Source organism: Urocitellus parryii, chromosome X, assembly GCF_045843805.1.
Source record: "Urocitellus parryii isolate mUroPar1 chromosome X, mUroPar1.hap1, whole genome shotgun sequence".
Classification (NCBI taxonomy): domain Eukaryota; kingdom Metazoa; phylum Chordata; class Mammalia; order Rodentia; family Sciuridae; genus Urocitellus; species Urocitellus parryii.
Genome location: NC_135547.1, coordinates 42,865,249 through 42,883,698, shown reverse-complemented (window position 1 = coordinate 42,883,698; position 18,450 = coordinate 42,865,249). Strand labels below are relative to the sequence as shown.

Here is an 18,450-nt window from a genome sequence, read left to right as displayed (position 1 = left end):
GAAGTCTTCAACATATTCAGTAACTTTTATGAACTCAGTTCAGTTTAAGTGCTGTTGTAACCCTACAAAATAATCTCATTCTATCCAAATAAGCTGCTGCAATGAAGACAGGTGATAGTGTTCTTTTAGTTCCCTACTTTTGTATGACCTCATCTTAATTTTATTACATCTATAAAGAATCTGTTTTCAAAGATGGTCACAATTTGGGGTTCCAGATCAATTTGAACTTTGGGTGGACACTGTTCAACAGTCTAGCCCCAAAATCAAATTTTCTGCTAGAGAACTAGAAAATCAGGCATTCTTTTTAAGTTTATCCCAAACTTAAGTTACTCATACTAAAGCTGGACTGAAATTTCTTCTATTACCATAGCTTCAAATATGTTTACAAGTTAGAACACAAAATAAGAGCTTTAAATTTAAACAAATATGTTCATTTTTTAAAACTTTGTAATTTTACAACTTGAAGACATTCAATGAAGACATTCAAGAAAAGAATAAGTTCTTAGAACTCATCATGTTTCCAATAAGAAAGAATCTTTTAGAACTAGTTTCTTTCATAAACCTTTTGGTTTATATAATTCAGGACATATTAAACAGTTTAGGCTATTAAATTAATTATGAGTTGTTTTTATTAGTGATCCTTGTTGAGAAATTTATGTATGTAAAGAAATGTCTATATATATGATTACACAAATGATGTGACTCTGCATTGTGTATAACCAGAGAAATGAAAAGTTGTGCTCCATTTGTGTACAATGAGTCAAAATGCATTCTGCTGTCATGCATAATTAGAACAAATAATTATAAAAAAGAAATGTCCACCTCCTTTCCCACCATCTTCTAATGAAAATTTGCATTTTTCATCCAGATGCTTAAGTGTTATACAAATCTAGACTAAATACATTAACTAAGCAACATGTTTAAATGATCAATTAATGTTCACACTTAGTACAAATATAAAAAGCAAAACTACTCCATAAACTTTCTTAATTATTTGGAGTGAAATGGTTGGGATTTCTTTAAAGTGTTGATAACTTAATATTTCTTTTTTATATATTTACTTTATATTTCATCTATATGTCATATTTTATATTTCATTATATGCTCTGGTTTTGACTTTATGTAATTTGTATAGTATTTTTTTAGTTTGGTTGCTTCTTGATAGCTACATAGTTAACATTTGACGTTTGTCACTATCCTGTGTTTCAGGGACTCCATGAAAAGACTGGTGCATTTACAGCTGTTAAAGTGATGAATGCTCGTAAGGTAATATTATACTCTCTGTGTTCTGTTCCATTAATGGATAGTGTTCTTGGGATAAACAGCTCAGAAAATATTTTGTTTTAAAATCGTTGTTTTATGTAATTATTGTTATCTTAATCTGGATCTATTATACTTGTCACTTAATACTATTTATACACATTAGTATACTGTACTTATTGGTTCACTATATTTCCACATTTGTGTTGACGGGCTGGGATTGTGGCTCATTGGTAGAGCGCTTGCCTAGCATGTGCGAGGCTCTGGGTTCAATCCTCAGCACCACATAAAAATAAATAAATAAAATAAAGGTATTGTATCCAAGTAGAACTAAAAAAACAAATATTTTTTTAAAACAGAAAATCTGAGTTGAAAAAACATGCTGATTCACAGAACTGTTGTCAATATCATAGATTTTTTTTTTCCAATTTGTTTAGGAAGTGAGGCTGCAACTATTTAGAGACTTGTGTGCTTTTCGTTTTGCCAGTAAATATGAAACATTGGAAACCAATCTGAGTTTCAATGGATTTTGAGGTTTTGTAGATTTATTTTGCTCTGAAAATCATGGCTTCCAAATTATCAACCTCGGTCTTTTTTGAATGAGAATCTAGAAAATATTTATTTTCTTGTTTTGGCTTGAGACACCTGGACCCATTTCTAATCTATATTTCAGATACTCAGATTTTTGAAATATTTAAAAATCGTGTTTAGCCAATAGATGATTGGTGTTAATTACCTGTGTTTATAAATGGAAAATAGTACTTTACTATTATTTAACTATAATTTTCCCATTAATATGGTAGTTACATCCATTACCATGAATGTTGTACCAAGTTTCTATATATAATAAGAAAGAACTATTAGTGAGACTCGAGAGGAATAATATTATCTTATTATTTAATTTAGTCCTAAAGGAGCACAAAATACTTAAGCATAAATCATTTTCAGAATGGACCAGTAGGTTTAATAACATTTCATTCTTGGTTTTGCAGACTCCTTTACCTGAAATAGGAAGGAGGGTGAGAGTGAATAAATACCAAAAGTCTGTTGGATGGAGATACAGCGTGAGTATTAAAAGTGCTCATTAGCCCAGCAGTCCTTCCTTTAATTTTCAACTTTAAACTCATCTATTTGAATTGTCATTATTTCTATAAGGCTGCCCCTGAAGTTTTCTTGCCTAGAAGTGATAATATATTTATATCTTGTAACATGTTCACATAGATTCAGTCATCATATTTGAACACTAGCATTTGTCAAAGAGCAGGGCCTAGAAGAAATGGTCATCTGAACAGGAAAGTGTTGGCTGCCGAGGAAGGATGTTAAGTGCATCTACAGAATATGGAGGCCTCCCACTGGGTGGTAACAAAAGAGGTATTGATGGGACCAAGAGCAAATTTTGCCTAAAACTGGCCTTGGAAATGTCTTTTGCACACCTTGTGCATGTGGTCTAGACTAAATAGCTTCTCTCCCATATGACTCTAACAACATTGACATTATATATGAGCCAAATGATGGTTTTTCCCCTTTTTAAAAAATACTTTTATTTGTAGATAGACACAATACCTTTATTTTGTTTATTTATTTTTATGTGGTGCAGAGGATTGAACCCAGTGCCTCACACTTGCTAGGCAAGTGCTCTACCACTGAGCCATAACCCTAGCTCAGCTTCCCTTTTTAATTTTAAGAGCAATAGCAGACAGAACACCAACAGGTTACCCTGACTAAAAGCCTTCAAACATCTGGCAGCTGCACTTGAACACATGGAGGATTGTGAAGATGTATTTTTACTTGTAACTTTTTGAGATATCTCTCATCCTAACTGGCTCAAAAATAAGCTCAGGCAAATAAAATTCTCTTTTCAATAGATGTTGGTATTATATGGACCTAAAAGCAGAATTCCCACTCTTATCAATAAAATTCATTGCTATTTTCCGACATTTCTCCCCCATTCAACATAAGAGATTTAAATATTTTCAGCCTTTTGTGCCTTAATAAATATACTACCAGCACATTAAAAATAACATTTTCTATCAAGACCATCATATTTGGGATCTTTTTAGTTATATTAGAAAAGTAGTGCTAAACAGATTCATGATTTATCTTTTAAGTACTGGTCCCCCTTTATTTATATAATTTATCTTGAGAGATAAGGCATATCCAAAGGAAACAGTTATAACAGTCTTTAGCAGATCAAGAGGTCACAAAACATATGGTATGAAAAATATAATTGTTTGATAGATTCCGATTTCATCAAACACTTATGTTAACAAAATTCTTTAAAGATCTTACCCCCAAACTTTTCTGGTATTTTTCCATAGTAAAACGGATTTTGATTCTAGAATTTGGTGAAATTACAAAGGAAGTTCTGGCATACTTTAACTGCCTCTTCTTGACAAAAAGCAGGGTATTCAGGTCAGCCTCAGATCAACTGGCCCTCAGCCAGGAAATGCTGTAGCATCATATTACAGGCGATGTGTAAGAGTTTCAAATTACCCACTTGGCCTGATGGATATAATGTACTTATGTGTTTCTCACAAGCTCAACTTCCTGTTAATTGAGAGTGGCAAATACACTAATGCTTTCCAAACATATCTGATCTACATTTATTTGTTTTGGGGGAGTTTACATTTAAATAGGAGTTTACATTTAAACCTACTCTTGGTAGTTTTTTTCTTTTTTTTTCCTAGTCAAGGACTTTGATTCTCTGATTATTTAGTAAGACAATTCACTGCTAGCTAATCAGGAATTTAGCATCTTCAAAACACCTTTATTCCTTTGGGTCAGAAAGTATGTGACTTGCTCACACATCTTGTAGATGTCAGGGCTTCTTGGAAATAGCAATAATGTGGAAATTTAGAAAAAAAATCAAACCCAAAGTCTACCACCAATGAGACAAAAAATACTTGGAAGAGTGGTCTTTTTACGTCTCTAGACCTCAGGTTTCTAATAGGTGAAGTAACTCCACAAAAACTCCTTCCCTGCTAAGAGTTCGGCTATTCTCCTATTCTTGCTAGGTGATATTAGCTTTGTAACAAAGAAAGAAAAGCAATCTCTTGACATTAAAAAACCAAATAAGACTCCATCTTGCCTCTGCTTCTTTTTAAGTTGTTAGTTGTATTCCTAGCTTCACTCCAGCATCTCATTCCTATTTATTATATTATTATGAGTTCATATTCCTCTTGGTAGAATCTTAATATTATAAGCTGAGAGTACATACAAAATGGCTAGTCTCTTTGGTTTATTTCTATATGGTACCAGATATTGTTACCATTTCAAAGGAGGGCTACATCACAGAGATACATGGAAGTCTAAGAGTCTTCCAGAAATGACAGAAATGAAAGCCACAGGATTAACTTTTACCTTTGTAGAAAACAGATTAAGGGAATTTGAAAGGGGATTTATTAATTCGTTTGCAAGGTTAGGATGAAACTCAAGCCTGTAATGTAATTCCTCATGCTATAAATGGGTAGTTTTATTCATTTATGCCTTCATTTTGCAATAAATAGAAAGAACCTTTCACTGGGGTTCCAACTGTACAAATGAGGCTCCATCCCCTTCCCCAACAAGACAAATAAGTACCTAAATTTATTTTCTAAAAGTTAAATATTTATGGATAAATTCACTGAAAAATCCTAGAAAAATGCCAAATAATGCTCTGCAGCTTCCAGCTATTTCTCTTAGATTTTTCAATGATACAGAAAACTATAGACATTTAGGAGGAGAAAAGCTAATTTACAAGCAAAAAAAATGATTCAACTTGGTGACACTATGAAGCCTAGTGCATTTCCTTATATTTATTTCATGAGTATATTTAAAACCCAGCAACAGTGTAACTAAACATTAAAAGTAATTGCCCATTTTCCTGCTGGGTTTTAGAGAATAAGCTAAGAAGAAAACTGATTACTGAATAGATATATTCAGTTACCTATTCAATTCAGCTAAGAGACTTCTTTCCTCAAGTCATTAAGTCAGGGTAGTTGATGAAAATGCTAGGAAGAAGTAAAAATAATTGTTGTTAACCCCTTAATTGCTTTTTACATCAGTTGTCCCTGTCTTGGTTCATTTCCCCCCAGAAGCAAAAAATATCTTTTTTTCACTGAAATTCAGAAAAGGAAATCTTTGTATTTTTATTTAGAATCTCAATTTTTTACTTTATAATCTACAAAATATTTCATTTTTGACAACAAAAATATTTCTAAAATGTTTATATAAATGAAAAATTTCTAGATTTCTAGATGGAAGAGTCATTTTATTTTCAATCAAATATAATCTAGAGCTAGTAGGCATTCAAAGGAGCCCAGTGGTGAATCTATTTTTCAAGTGCAGAATTCCTTCCTGAGTCATCTAACATCATCTTCCAATTTGTTGTTCACTGTCTTGTATTAATCATCGTCAGTTTCATTCCTACATATGAATCTTATTCCCTGTGATTGCTTAAGTTAGAATCATACTACTTAAATGTACAAATCAACAATATCTTCATTATAAATTTCTAGCAATCTAAGATAACTTTTTTGTAATATAAAATTTTCATTTTCTGCATGCATCTCACCTATATATATGAAAGTATAGTAATTTTCAATTTATTAAAAGTGAGGATTTTTTCTCTAGATTTGCAAGAAATAAGGGTTTCAGAAGAATTATCAAACTACTTGGTTGACATGGTACAAGCATACATAGATGAAGCTTAGGGAGAGACATTTGCTTCTTATTTTATTTCACTATAACATATGTACTGGGAATGGAGAGTGCTAATGTTTGTAGATTAAGGAAAAAAGTAGACAGAATTTCTCAGTTCTGATAGAACTCTAATTCAAACAAGTGGTCAAGTAATAAAAGATATTTTGTAATAATAGCTTGTATTCATTCATTTTTATTCTGAATATCTCAAAGAATTTCACATATTTTATCCCATTTGGCCCCACTAACTTGTCATTCCATGGAAATAGGTAATGGTCACCATCTTCCTTTAAAAAAAAAGTAAAATGAACTTTGGAGAGATTTAAGCGAGAATTTCCTACTCTCAAATCAGTGCTAAATCCTAAGTGTCCTAATGCCCATGGTAGGTGCTCTTTTCTGACAGATGCCGTACTGTACTGTCTTATGCTATAGCTGTCTTGTGAAAGTATGTGTTCTACTTGAGTGATCTCATCCAGTCAGAAGGCTTCAATTATCGCTATACAGATCATTCTTAAAGGCAATACCTGTAGGCCTGATCCCAGCAACTGAGCATTAGACCTATATGTCTGTTCTATGCAGTCTTATGCAGCAATAAAAATAAACAGAATTTGCTTATTGATATAGATAAACGTGTTTTACATATTCATAAAATGTTTGAATTGAAAAAATAGAATAATATTAACTTGTTTAGATTTAAAATAAATGTCATGTATAATATATAAATATAAACATTTATCTTTTCATAATATCTTTATCTAGTCATTCCTCTATTGTATCAGCATATACAACTCTCTGAAATAATTTATACTATAAACTGCTAAAATGATTGGGGGAAAGATTTAGTGAGAATAGACCACTTATATATCTTGCTCCATATACATGTACCACCGCTGTGATTAGGAAAATAAAGTATTTTAAACATTTTTAAAAGATTAGTAGAGAAAAAAACACAGTGCCTCTAAAATGTAAAAATTACAGACTAATAAATACAGTGTGATACTGGATATCCACATATAAAAGAATTAATATGGGCCCTACTTTATAAAAAAAATTACTCGAAGTGGATTAGAGATCTAAATGTGGGAGCTAAAGTAGTAATATGCTTAGAAGAGAACACAAGGGTAAATCTTTGTGACCTTTGGTTTGGCAATAGATCTTTTGATATGACACCAAAAGTACAAACAACAAAATAAGAAACCATCAATTTGGAATTCATAAAAATTAATTTTTGTGGCTCAATGTACAGTATCAAGAAAGTTTAAGGAAACTCGGAGAATGGGAGAAATATTTGCAAATTGTGTATTTGATAAAGTACTTGTGTCTACAATATATGAAGAGCCCTTAAAAATTTAATGTTGAAAAGAAAACCCAACTTTTAAAAAAAGGCAAAGAATTTTTATAGTCATTTCTCAAAGAACATATACAATGGATAATAAGCACATGAAAATATTTTCAATATCATCAGCCATCAGGTTATAATATATCAAAACCACAATGACATACCATGGTTCACCCACTAGAGTGGTTATAATAAAAAAAAGAGAAAATAACAAGTGTTGGTAAAGGTATGGAGTAATTGGAACCCCCTTCATATGTTGCTGTTGGGAATTTAAAATGGCACAGCCACTATGGAAAATAGTTTGGAATTTCTTCAAATATTCAATAAAGTTATCATTTGATTGAGGAATTTCTCTCCCTAGATATATACCCAAGAGAAATGAAAACATCTATTGACACAAAAATTTGACATAAATCTCATAGAAGCATTAATCACAATGCCAAAAGGTATAAATTTAACCCAAATGTCTAGCAATTAATGAATGATAAACCCAAAAGGATTGAATACTAATACATGGTACAACATAGACTAACTTTATAAAAAGCCTAGTAATAAAAGACCACATATTATATGGTTTCATTTATATGAAATATCCAGTTTATAAACAGAAAGTAGATTGGTGATTGATTAGAACTAAGGTATGTGTTGGGTAGAATTTTGGGGTGATAACTAAAATGTATGTAATTTCAGTGTGATAAAAATATTCTAAAATTGAGTGTGATGATTGTACAACTCTGTAAATATACTAAAAATCACAGAATTTTATACTTTAAATGAGTGAACAGTAGGGCACATGAATTGTATCTCAATAAAACTATTTTAAAAGAAACTAAAATGGTATCACTCCATTCAATGAAAACTTTATATAATGGTCAGTGCTGATGGGCCATGGAACACTGAGAACTGCTGAATTGATAAGAGATCATGGACTTACCCTTTTTCTCTCAAATTTCAAGTTAACCAGATATCTCCATTCACTGATAATTCTAGCTGAGATTTTATTATGTAGGATAAATTGGTTGCATAGGATTTTTGATTGTGAATCTCCTATAGAGATCGATAGTCATTGGATTGCATGGCTTTGAAGCTTTGTTGACTCTTTTTATTCTATAGGATGAGGAAGAGGATCTCAGGACTGAACTCAACCTTCTGAGGAAGTACTCTTTCCACAAAAACATTGTGTCTTTCTATGGTGCATTCTTCAAACTGAGTCCTCCTGGCCACAGACACCAACTTTGGGTATGTTTTTAATTACCCTGATCTTATTCAATAAGAAAAGTTTTACTCAAGGATATACATTTTCATAAGCTAAAATGTTATTTCTGGGCACCTACTGGAAAAGCTAAGCAGTCAACTACTCAAGGTAGTACGGCAAAATATACTCTGATGAATGGAGATGAGCATGATAAAGTATGGGAAAATAACTTCTGTGACTGGCAAAAGCTAATTCAGAAGGGTGAGGGAGGACTTGAATGAACACTGGAAATATCTAACAAATATTTTGAAATGCAGCTTGACTGCTTTTAATTTTAAATAATTTCCATTGTGCTGTTGAAGCTTCCTAATGAATGATAATATAGTTAATGGAGAAGGATCATTTCTCACTAGCAGTCAACAAGAGCATAAAGAGTGCATTTTAAATGTTTGCAAAATATATGTATACTTGAGTAAATTACTTCCTAGAAATTATTTTCTAAGGGTTAGATGACTTCTCCTCTTCTTAGCCATGGCTGGGGTATCACAAATTCTGGATTAATGAAATATAAATTCTAGAGGCTAATTAGACCATATGTTAACTAGGCCACACCTACCAGAATATTTGATCGCTTCTATTGTATTATAAAGAAAATGAGCTTTCAATGATGTCTTTATTAAAAATGGAATATTTAGAACATAATTGGAGTCATTGTATACATGAGCTCTATACTTTCTACATTTTCATTTACAGTCCTAGTCAGTAATTGGATTTGTTTGTTTGAAAATAGTGACTTAAACTTTTCAGGATCTTCAAGTGTCAATGGATGATTCTATTGCATTCTATATAATGAACTTGAGGAGTAGGACAGTGAATACTATAAATTTTCAGCTGGGGGTTGAATTGAAACAGTGATTCTCAAAACTTAGCATGCATCAGAATCTTCTGGTCAGCCATAAAAATCACAGAATGCTGGAGGACACTCACAGGGTTTCTGATTCTATAGGTTAGGGATGTGTGTAAAATTTGTACTTTCTAATAAGTTTATAGATGATGTTAATGTTGCTGCTGAGCACCACACTCTGAGAATCACCAAATTTAGAGATCTTCTATTTTTTTGGAGTATTTACCTATTTTTATTTTATTTTTTCTCTCTTTTTTATTATTATTAGTTGTTCAAAACATCACAAACCTCTTGACATATCATATTTCATACATTTGATTCAAGCAGATTATGAACTCCCATTTTTACCCCGTATACATATTGCAGATTCACATCGGTTCCACATCCACTTTTTTACATACTGCCATACTAGTGTCTGTTGTATTCTGTTGCCCTTCCTATCCTCTACTATACCCCTCCCCTCCCCTCCCCTCTCCTCCCATCTTCTCTCCCTACCCCATCTACTGTAATTCATTTTTCTCTCTTGTTTTTTCCCCCTTTCCCCTCACTTTCTCTTATATGTAATTTTGAATAACAATGAGGGTCTCCTTCCTTTACCATGCAATTTCCCTTCTCTCTCTCTTTCCCTCCCCCCTCTCGACCCTGTTTAATGGTGATCTTCTTCTCATGCTCTTCCTCCCTAAACTCTATTTTCTTCTAAATGTCCAGTTAACTCAAATCTTCTATTTGCTGACAATTCTCATAGACATTTTAGTGAATTTTAGTCACAGCTTTAGTGGTTACTTTTTTCCATATACCATTTGTCCTTTCATATATTTTTCCGTATAAATTTTTTCCTCTTTACATTATGGCAAACTATGAGAAATGTTGTAGTATCCTTTTTGGATATGCATTACTAATACTCAATTCATTCAGTCATTCAATATACATTCATTGAAAAATCACCTATTTTCCAGGCATTCTTCTAGATGCTGGAGATACAATGGTAAGCTGAATAGACATGATCCTGGACAACTGTAGCTTAGTCTACTTGCAAAGACCAATGTTAATCATATATTCACAAAAATAAATGCCTACTTAGAAGGAAAATAACATGATTACATTTGGGTGGAAAACAAAGGAACCTAAATTAAGCTGAGGAAAAAGGAACTTTTCTTTGAGGAAATAAAAGCTTGAACTGCTATCTGAAAGATGAGAAAGCATTTAATGCATAAATTATTTGTGGAAGTAAGAGTTTTTATGGGATCACTAACACTTTATAACCCATGTAAATCAGAAAATAAGTAAATAGATAATTGCCATTTATAAAGTATATGAGCCAAGCACTGTGCTTACAAGGCTGGAAAATGATTGTGAATTCCTCTAATAATTGAGATCTTCTCACATAACATTAGAAAGATCTTTAGGGTCTAAGGTGAACAACTTTAATTAAGATCTGTCATAGTTCAAAATGATCCCCTTATCTTTTATTACCATTCTGTATATGTTGTGCCCACATGAAAATCAACCTTTTTTTTTTTTAATTTATCTGCATTGTTGATTTCATTTGGCTATCCCTCTCCTCTTTTGAAGAGCGCATATTCAGGTCAAAGACATTCAAGTCAAAGACATACAGTGGTAAACAACTATAACATTAATGTTTCCAAAGGCAATAAGCCAGATTGTTTTGAATATTCAGGGTTTTATTTTTATCCTTTTGCTTTTGTTCATTTATAGTGACAAATTGCCTATAGATTAAAAAAAGACATTTTTGCTGCTTTGATAAAATAGTTTTGACATAGGCAGTGATGTATAAACCCGTACTTAAGAGAAAAGTTTTGTAGGTTCATTATAATAGTCATATTCTCCTTCATATTGGTCTCTCCTCTAGTTAACCAATATTATTAAATGTAGTTTATTCGTTGGATACTCAATTCATTGGTCACCAAAATAAATTTCCTGAGAAATTGTGTGTATTAAAAGAAAAAATCAGAATTAATATTTTCAAAGATGTTAGTCTTATTTCCTTGGCAGGAATCCCATTTGGGAGTAATTATCCTACAGGAATTCAATAGAAAAATTTCCCCTTTAAGTTATAGCTGCCTGTATCTTGGAGAAAATAAACTGGAATTTGAAAACATAAATAAAACAATGACAACTAAACTTAGTCTTGATATGGAAATGTAAATTATTTTGACCCTCCACATCTTACTTCAATTCAAACCAAACTGTTATCTCTATTATCCTTTCCACTTAAGGTTCACCTAGGTTTGTCCCTTTTGCAAGCTTATTTCCAAGGCCATTATTCATTCTGTTTTCCATAAACCTAATGTTCTTTTTCTAAGAATTTATAAACATTATCTATGATTCAAGGATTATTTTAAATCCCTCCTCCTGGTTAAATATCTCTGAGATGATAACTAGTTTCTCTCCCTCCACAAATTCTTTCTAATTCCACTAGTCTTTGGAGTTTTCCACCTGAAAATTGAGCCAGGTTTGCAGTGCCTTAATCTCTAAACATTACATACAGATACAAGCCATATGTACTGGAACTCTCAAGATATTTTCACAGAATTACTTTTTAATTTTTTATACTTTCTTAACTTCCCCACAGATGGTGATGGAGTTATGTGCAGCAGGCTCAGTCACTGATGTAGTGAGGATGACAAAAAATCAGAGTTTAAAAGAAGACTGGATTGCTTATATCTGCAGAGAAATCCTTCAGGTATGCCTTCATATAATCATTTTTCTTGATTTTGAAAGAACTTGAGAAAAATATGCAGATGTACCTTATACCTCCTGTCTGATTGTTTAAGAGTGTTTAACCTAACTTATGGATCAGGGAACCTAAGAAGACCAGAAAACTTTGGAGAAACCAAATGTTGAGATAATGTCCCTCAACTTTAAGGTACATCACAAAATGGGTTAACAATGCTTTGCAAATCATGGTCTTTAATAGTTTTATCAGATTCATACTACTGTGTTAAATTATCAGGGAAATGACAACTGGGATTATATATTATGTTGATCTTAGAGCTATTTCTAAAAAGTCATAGCACTATCATCATAGATTAAGATGAAAGTGAGTCAGAAGTCACTGATCTACAGAAAATCTGCACCCATCTTTTTCCAGACAGATATCATCTTTGAATACTGTCCCACATTTCTTTTCTTTATTTCTAATACACAGTTGGATAAAGGCAACAATATTCTTGGTCTACCAGTCTCATTTTTTAGTGTGTGACTTAAGTGTTTAGGGTCAGAGAAGAAGATGTGAATGGAACCGAACAGTACCACTCTACATTGTTTGAATATACTTTCTGCGATTTTGGTTGGATTCACTTGTAATGTTAGTGTAAATGGTTATGAGTGCAAACTCTTGACTGAGTTGTAATTCCATCTCACCTACGTTAGCCATGTGATCTTAAGTCAATTACATAATTTCTCCAAGTCTCTTTCCTTGTGTGTAGTATAGGGTGATATTGGCACCATCCTCAAATGGTTGCCTTAAGGATTTAACAATTTACTCCGTTTAAAGTACTTTGCAAAATGTCTGGCAAAGAATAAGGGCTCAATAATTTTTCACTGTTTTTATTTTTACTTCTATTATTACCTCCCAGTTAGTGTCTGGAGTAGTCTCACTGCAGCCTAATACTGCATACCATATCATGGTTTAGCCAGGTCACGGGTTAGTTTTAGTGGTGAGTGGGTTGAAGCCAGCACGGTAAGCCAACACAAATTGCAAATGCTTTAAAATGAATTTCCATATTACCTCAAATTCTCAGCCTACAAGGCTGACTTGAAAATATTTTGGACTAAACAAATGGTTGGATGAGGAATAGAGCAAAACTATGGCTGAGCTCTGATAAAGTTAGTATGTCCAGGTCTTTACTGTTATGGTTAGTTGGAAATATGGAGGTTAGAAAGGAAGGTAAAGTGACCCAATGTATACAAACATTACTTCTTGGTGTTCTTTTTCTTTCATGGGTGTCCTGATTTATTTTCCTTTCCTTATAGCCAAAAGTAGAATTTCTGGGAATTGGTTGTATTAATTCCAGCCTAAAGAAAGAATTTTGCCTGACACATCAACTCTGGGCCATTTTTCTTACCAAAAATTTTCTCCAAAATACTAATAATAGTACCAGAAAAGAGTAAAATATGTACTAATGTGACTTTCTTTTTAACACATATGCATACAGGGCTTGGCTCACCTTCATGCACACCGAGTAATTCACCGGGACATCAAAGGTCAGAATGTGCTACTGACTCATAATGCTGAAGTAAAACTGGGTAAGTTTCTTCTTGCAATATTTAAGGTGAGGATCAAAACATTTTATGAAGAAAATTCCTTTAGGTTAACTGTGCTCTTTATCCCTAAAAATATCCTCTACTTAGTTGAGCTGAGATTCCCCTGCCTAGAAAAATCAATCAAATTTTAAAATTTTGTTTGGAAGGAAAGGTGGGGAAAAGAAAAAGGATGATACCAACCACTTCTTTGAACTAATATTGATTAAAATCTCCTAAATTATAATGGGGATTACTTTTTGGTCAATGTTTTACCATCTATTAGAGATACCTATTATATTCATTTCAACAATTAAATGGAGGATTTACCATGTGTGAATTTCTGTGTCATTGGCAGGAATTTCAAAAATTACACATTACAGGGCCATGTTTTCTCAAGAATACCAAAGAATTTTTAAATTACTTAAGCATGAGTTGTTTCTTTGCATTTTCCCTCAATTATTTAAAGAAAATATGTCATTTGGAAGTGAAGCTCTAATAATATCCAAATCAAATTCAGAATTAGATATCAAAGGACAGAAAGTCCCTAGCTTATTATTTTAGGAATTAGAATGGCATAATTCATTTGAAAAATATATATATATATATAGTCTCACAGGTAATAGGGAACAACAATATATTATAACTTTTAATATAAAAAAACACTGATGGTTGGTATTTCAATAATACCACATAAATTAAGTCAGTACTACATAATGGCAGATAACCCCATTAATTCATTGATATAAAACATAAGTATTATATTTTTTAATTATATCAACTCTTTTTTATCATGTGTCTTAATATGACCTTAAGATATTTTCCATTTTCTTGCTAAACAAATAGAATCTGCATAGAGACTTTGGTAATTCATTGAAAACAGTTTTTAAATGGATTTTGTGGAAAAGTATGAAGTAATAATTGTTCTTGAAATAAGTGAAAGTAGTTTCCAGAAAATGTATCATTCTTTTTCTACTTAAAAGTTACAAAGCTAGAAGCACAATTTTAAGAAACTGCATTAAAGCACATAAGAGGCATTATAGATTTCAAGTTCAATCGCGCAGGATGTATATACCACCATAAGGCTAAGCATTATGTTCATGAGTACAGCAACACTTGCCTAAGCTTGGGTCAAGTTGCTTGCCAATCCAACCATTTACAACACAGAAGACAAATTGTTAAGTGAAAAAAAAAATCACTAAAATATTGGTTCACTCTGGTGGAGTGCTGGATTCAAATTTAATCAGGCTTATTACACACATTATTCTCTCACAACTTGTTTTAGATTTCTCAGATCCTCACATACTTTTAAAAACATCTTATGAGAAGTTTCCAGAAGGCAAACCTAATGATAGGCAAAGGAAGTGATGGAAATGAAAGAGACACAAAAATAAGTATATTGTGGTTGCAATTGATCAATAATCTTCACATTTCAAGCCTTAATGTTATTAAGGAAAAGGTTAAACTATGACATTGTTGAGGTTTCTACTATACCCTTCATCTTAATTTTAACTTTCTCTTTCTATTTTCCCCCTTTCTTCTATTCATCACTCTTTCTTCTAATCTTTTCTCCTTTAATTTTCTCCCCGAGAATTACACCATATATATCAGCTAATGGCTATCACAGGTTATTTCTTTGCCATTAAAGTTGGCCATTAAGGATAGTGGAAATGCTAAGCTCCAAGTTAAACTATTTCTTTAAAAAATTATAATGAGATTTTGCAGCACCCAATGGTGGTCTTCACAATATGAACGTGTGTGTTCGTGTTCTTCTTAGACCTTTCTTAAACTGCCTTGAACTATCAGGGTTTTCTTTTCCTTTTTCTTTTCTTTCTCTAAATTCTTCAAGCTGTTTTTCAGTCAATTTTGTTCACCATCATCTAGATTCCTGGAAACCATTCTAAATTAGAAAATCTACTTCATTTTTCATCCCTGTCTTATTTTTTCTGGAATAAATAACCCTGGTCTACTTCAGCCTATTTTCTGTCTGTTTCTGAGGATACCATACTAAATATTTTCTTCTAATGTATCCCACAGATGAATAGGAGACTAAACTTTCATAGCCTAAGTTAAGATATATGTACCACAGTAAATATTTGCATCTGATTCAGAAAATTTGTGCAAGGATTTAAACTAAATTCCAGAAGAAAACTCAATTTTCTTTATCATTGACATTAGGACTTCCTAATGTCATGAGTGAGAGCTTCCTAAACAACTACTAATATGTTTTACATTTCTTAGATGATGGTTATATTGTTATTCTTCCTCTAGCTTGGTGGCAGGTCCAAGTACTACATATGTTATCACTTCAGAGGTTCAGGGTGTACCAGTGGAACTTTATTTTTAATATTCATGGTAAACATACAGCCAAACCTACTGTAGATTTATAATAGCACTACTGAGTCTCATTCCAACATAAATAGCAGCAAAAGCTTATTTCCCAGTATTCCTGGAGTAGAATTCATGGTAAAGTTTTCAGAGCTGGAATGAAAATCTGTTACCCATTGTGGCTTTTGTATTGGCTTTCCAAGTTAAAGCAATAACTTATTGAGCTTTTTGTTCCTGATTAATTATTTTGACATATGCTGAATTTTGCAGTGGATTTTGGAGTGAGTGCCCAGGTGAGCAGAACTAATGGACGAAGAAATAGCTTCATTGGGACACCATACTGGATGGCACCTGAAGTGATTAACTGTGATGAGGACCCAAGACGCTCCTATGATTACAGAGTGAGTATAAGGATTCAGATATTGGGAATCAAAATTTGGAAAGGATTTTTGATGAACATTTAATGATAAAATATAATAGGAAAAAGCAGGCAGCTCCTCCCTTCACATTAACTCTAAGAGGAAAAACTAGCCTCTATTTCTCTATGTGGTTTTATAGTATATGTGAAAATAATATTTTCTATGAATGTAGAAAAAGTAGACAATTGGGAGTTATTCATATTTGAGGGGGAATGTCTAGTTCATGTTGCATGCAACTACTTCATTAAAATATTATATTATATGGCTTTATATGGAACTTTAACATCCAGGGACAGGGGATATTTTAAACTTAAAAATGAATAAATGTAAAGCCAATTATTAATCTGCACAATAACTTAGCTCCAAAAAGAAAAAAAAAACCCAGATAATTTGATTACTCAGGGTAACAGAGAAAATCTTTGGCATGTTGTTCACTTCCAAAACCACAGAGAATCAGTGGAATAGTCAAATTAAGTAACAATTTGTGCTATTTATTAAAATTTCCACTGAAACTGCAATTTGGACAATATACATCTATGTACACATTTCAAAAGGCTGATGTGGAAAGAAGGAAAACTCTCCATTTGCTATAGACTGGAAAAACCCCACTCACTCTCCACATCATAAGTCATCCAAACAATTCATTGTGGTCTCCCCGTGTGGAACCTAGGGCTCAAAACTTGAAGTTGATTAATCTAAGTTTCATCCCTTTTCCATTTCCTTGAATGCCCTCTGCTTGATCTGCAAAGTAATTATTTACTGACCACTTATAACATATTCAGTGCTATATTAGGATCTGTGGAGACTACAGAAGCATTAGTTCTTCAAGTGACTTGCTATAAAAATAGAGCTTTATACCTGTATATTTTGATAACCTTCCAAGAATTTTTACCTGCATTAACTATTTATTTTTATATTTTTGCCATATTTAGTCAAATTAATACTTCATCTTAGAATATCACAGCTGAAGTGTGAAGAACTATAAACCATGGGGAAATCATGTCAGATTCAGTTTTCCCATATACATGTATGAAAACAACACAGTGAATCCCACCATCATGTACATCCCTAAGAAAGGGATCCTAACTAGAATATGATATATTTCATGGTTGTATAATTATATCAAAATTAATTCTAATGTCATGTATAACTAAAAAGAACCAACAAAAAAGACTGAAAAAAAGAACCATAAACAAGGATTCCAAAACTTCATTGACCTCATTTAGGAGTCATTCAGCTATTATACTGTAGCCCTGTGACCTTTCCATACTCTGAAAAACAAAGTACAGTTCGTAGTGGTCAGAACAATTTCTATGGGCCTCATGATAATTACAGCTTAAGTTTAATATATTCCAGGAACAGCTGAAATGTATATTTACACATATAAATATATTAATAATTTATATACACTATGTAATTTATAAACTAGTACACATATTTATATTATATGTAATATTTTATATTATATATTTAATATAGAAGCTGTTAATTATAATTATGTTTAACATAAAGTGTATTTATATATGTTAAATGTGTGTATACATATGTATACACACACATACACAAGTCTTATGAAACGGGTCCTATTATAATCACCATTTTATATACAGAGAAATTGAGGTTCAGAGAATTAAATCATTTGCTATACTTCACACAGCCTGTGGATCTGTGTATTAGATCTTCTTTACAGTGAGTTCCTTTTGATATTTCAGGTAAGGTAACACTAGCAGTACACCCAAGAAGAACTTTTCCTCCACTGACCCTCATTCCATCATATCAGCCTGTTGTGTTGAGGGTCTAACTGGAGATCAAGCTCAGATAATGTCTTCCTATGATATTAATTTATAATGAAGCTTCATTATATAAAAACTATGAAATGGCTCTGGTGTTGACAACATCCACCATCAGCCAAAGATTAAGATTCTTAATACTACCAGTTTTCCATATATATATATATATATATATATATATATATATATATATATAGTACCTTTATTGATTAATTTGTTTTTATGCAGTGCTGAAGATCAAATGCAGTGCTTAACATGTGCTAACCAAGTGA

General features: G+C 32.2%; 1 protein-coding gene across 1 annotated transcript in view; it reads left to right on the top strand.

Moving 5' to 3' along the window:
- Positions 1 to 18,450, top strand: part of Nrk (Nik related kinase) — a 119,652-nt gene that overhangs the window by 55,144 nt on the left and 46,058 nt on the right. Inside the window, exons 3-8 of the mRNA XM_026402891.2 lie at positions 1,210 to 1,266; positions 2,253 to 2,324; positions 8,393 to 8,518; positions 11,972 to 12,082; positions 13,557 to 13,647; positions 16,240 to 16,370. Of these exons, the coding sequence (XP_026258676.2) occupies positions 1,210 to 1,266; positions 2,253 to 2,324; positions 8,393 to 8,518; positions 11,972 to 12,082; positions 13,557 to 13,647; positions 16,240 to 16,370 (588 nt within the window). The remainder of the gene's footprint in view (positions 1 to 1,209; positions 1,267 to 2,252; positions 2,325 to 8,392; positions 8,519 to 11,971; positions 12,083 to 13,556; positions 13,648 to 16,239; positions 16,371 to 18,450) is intronic.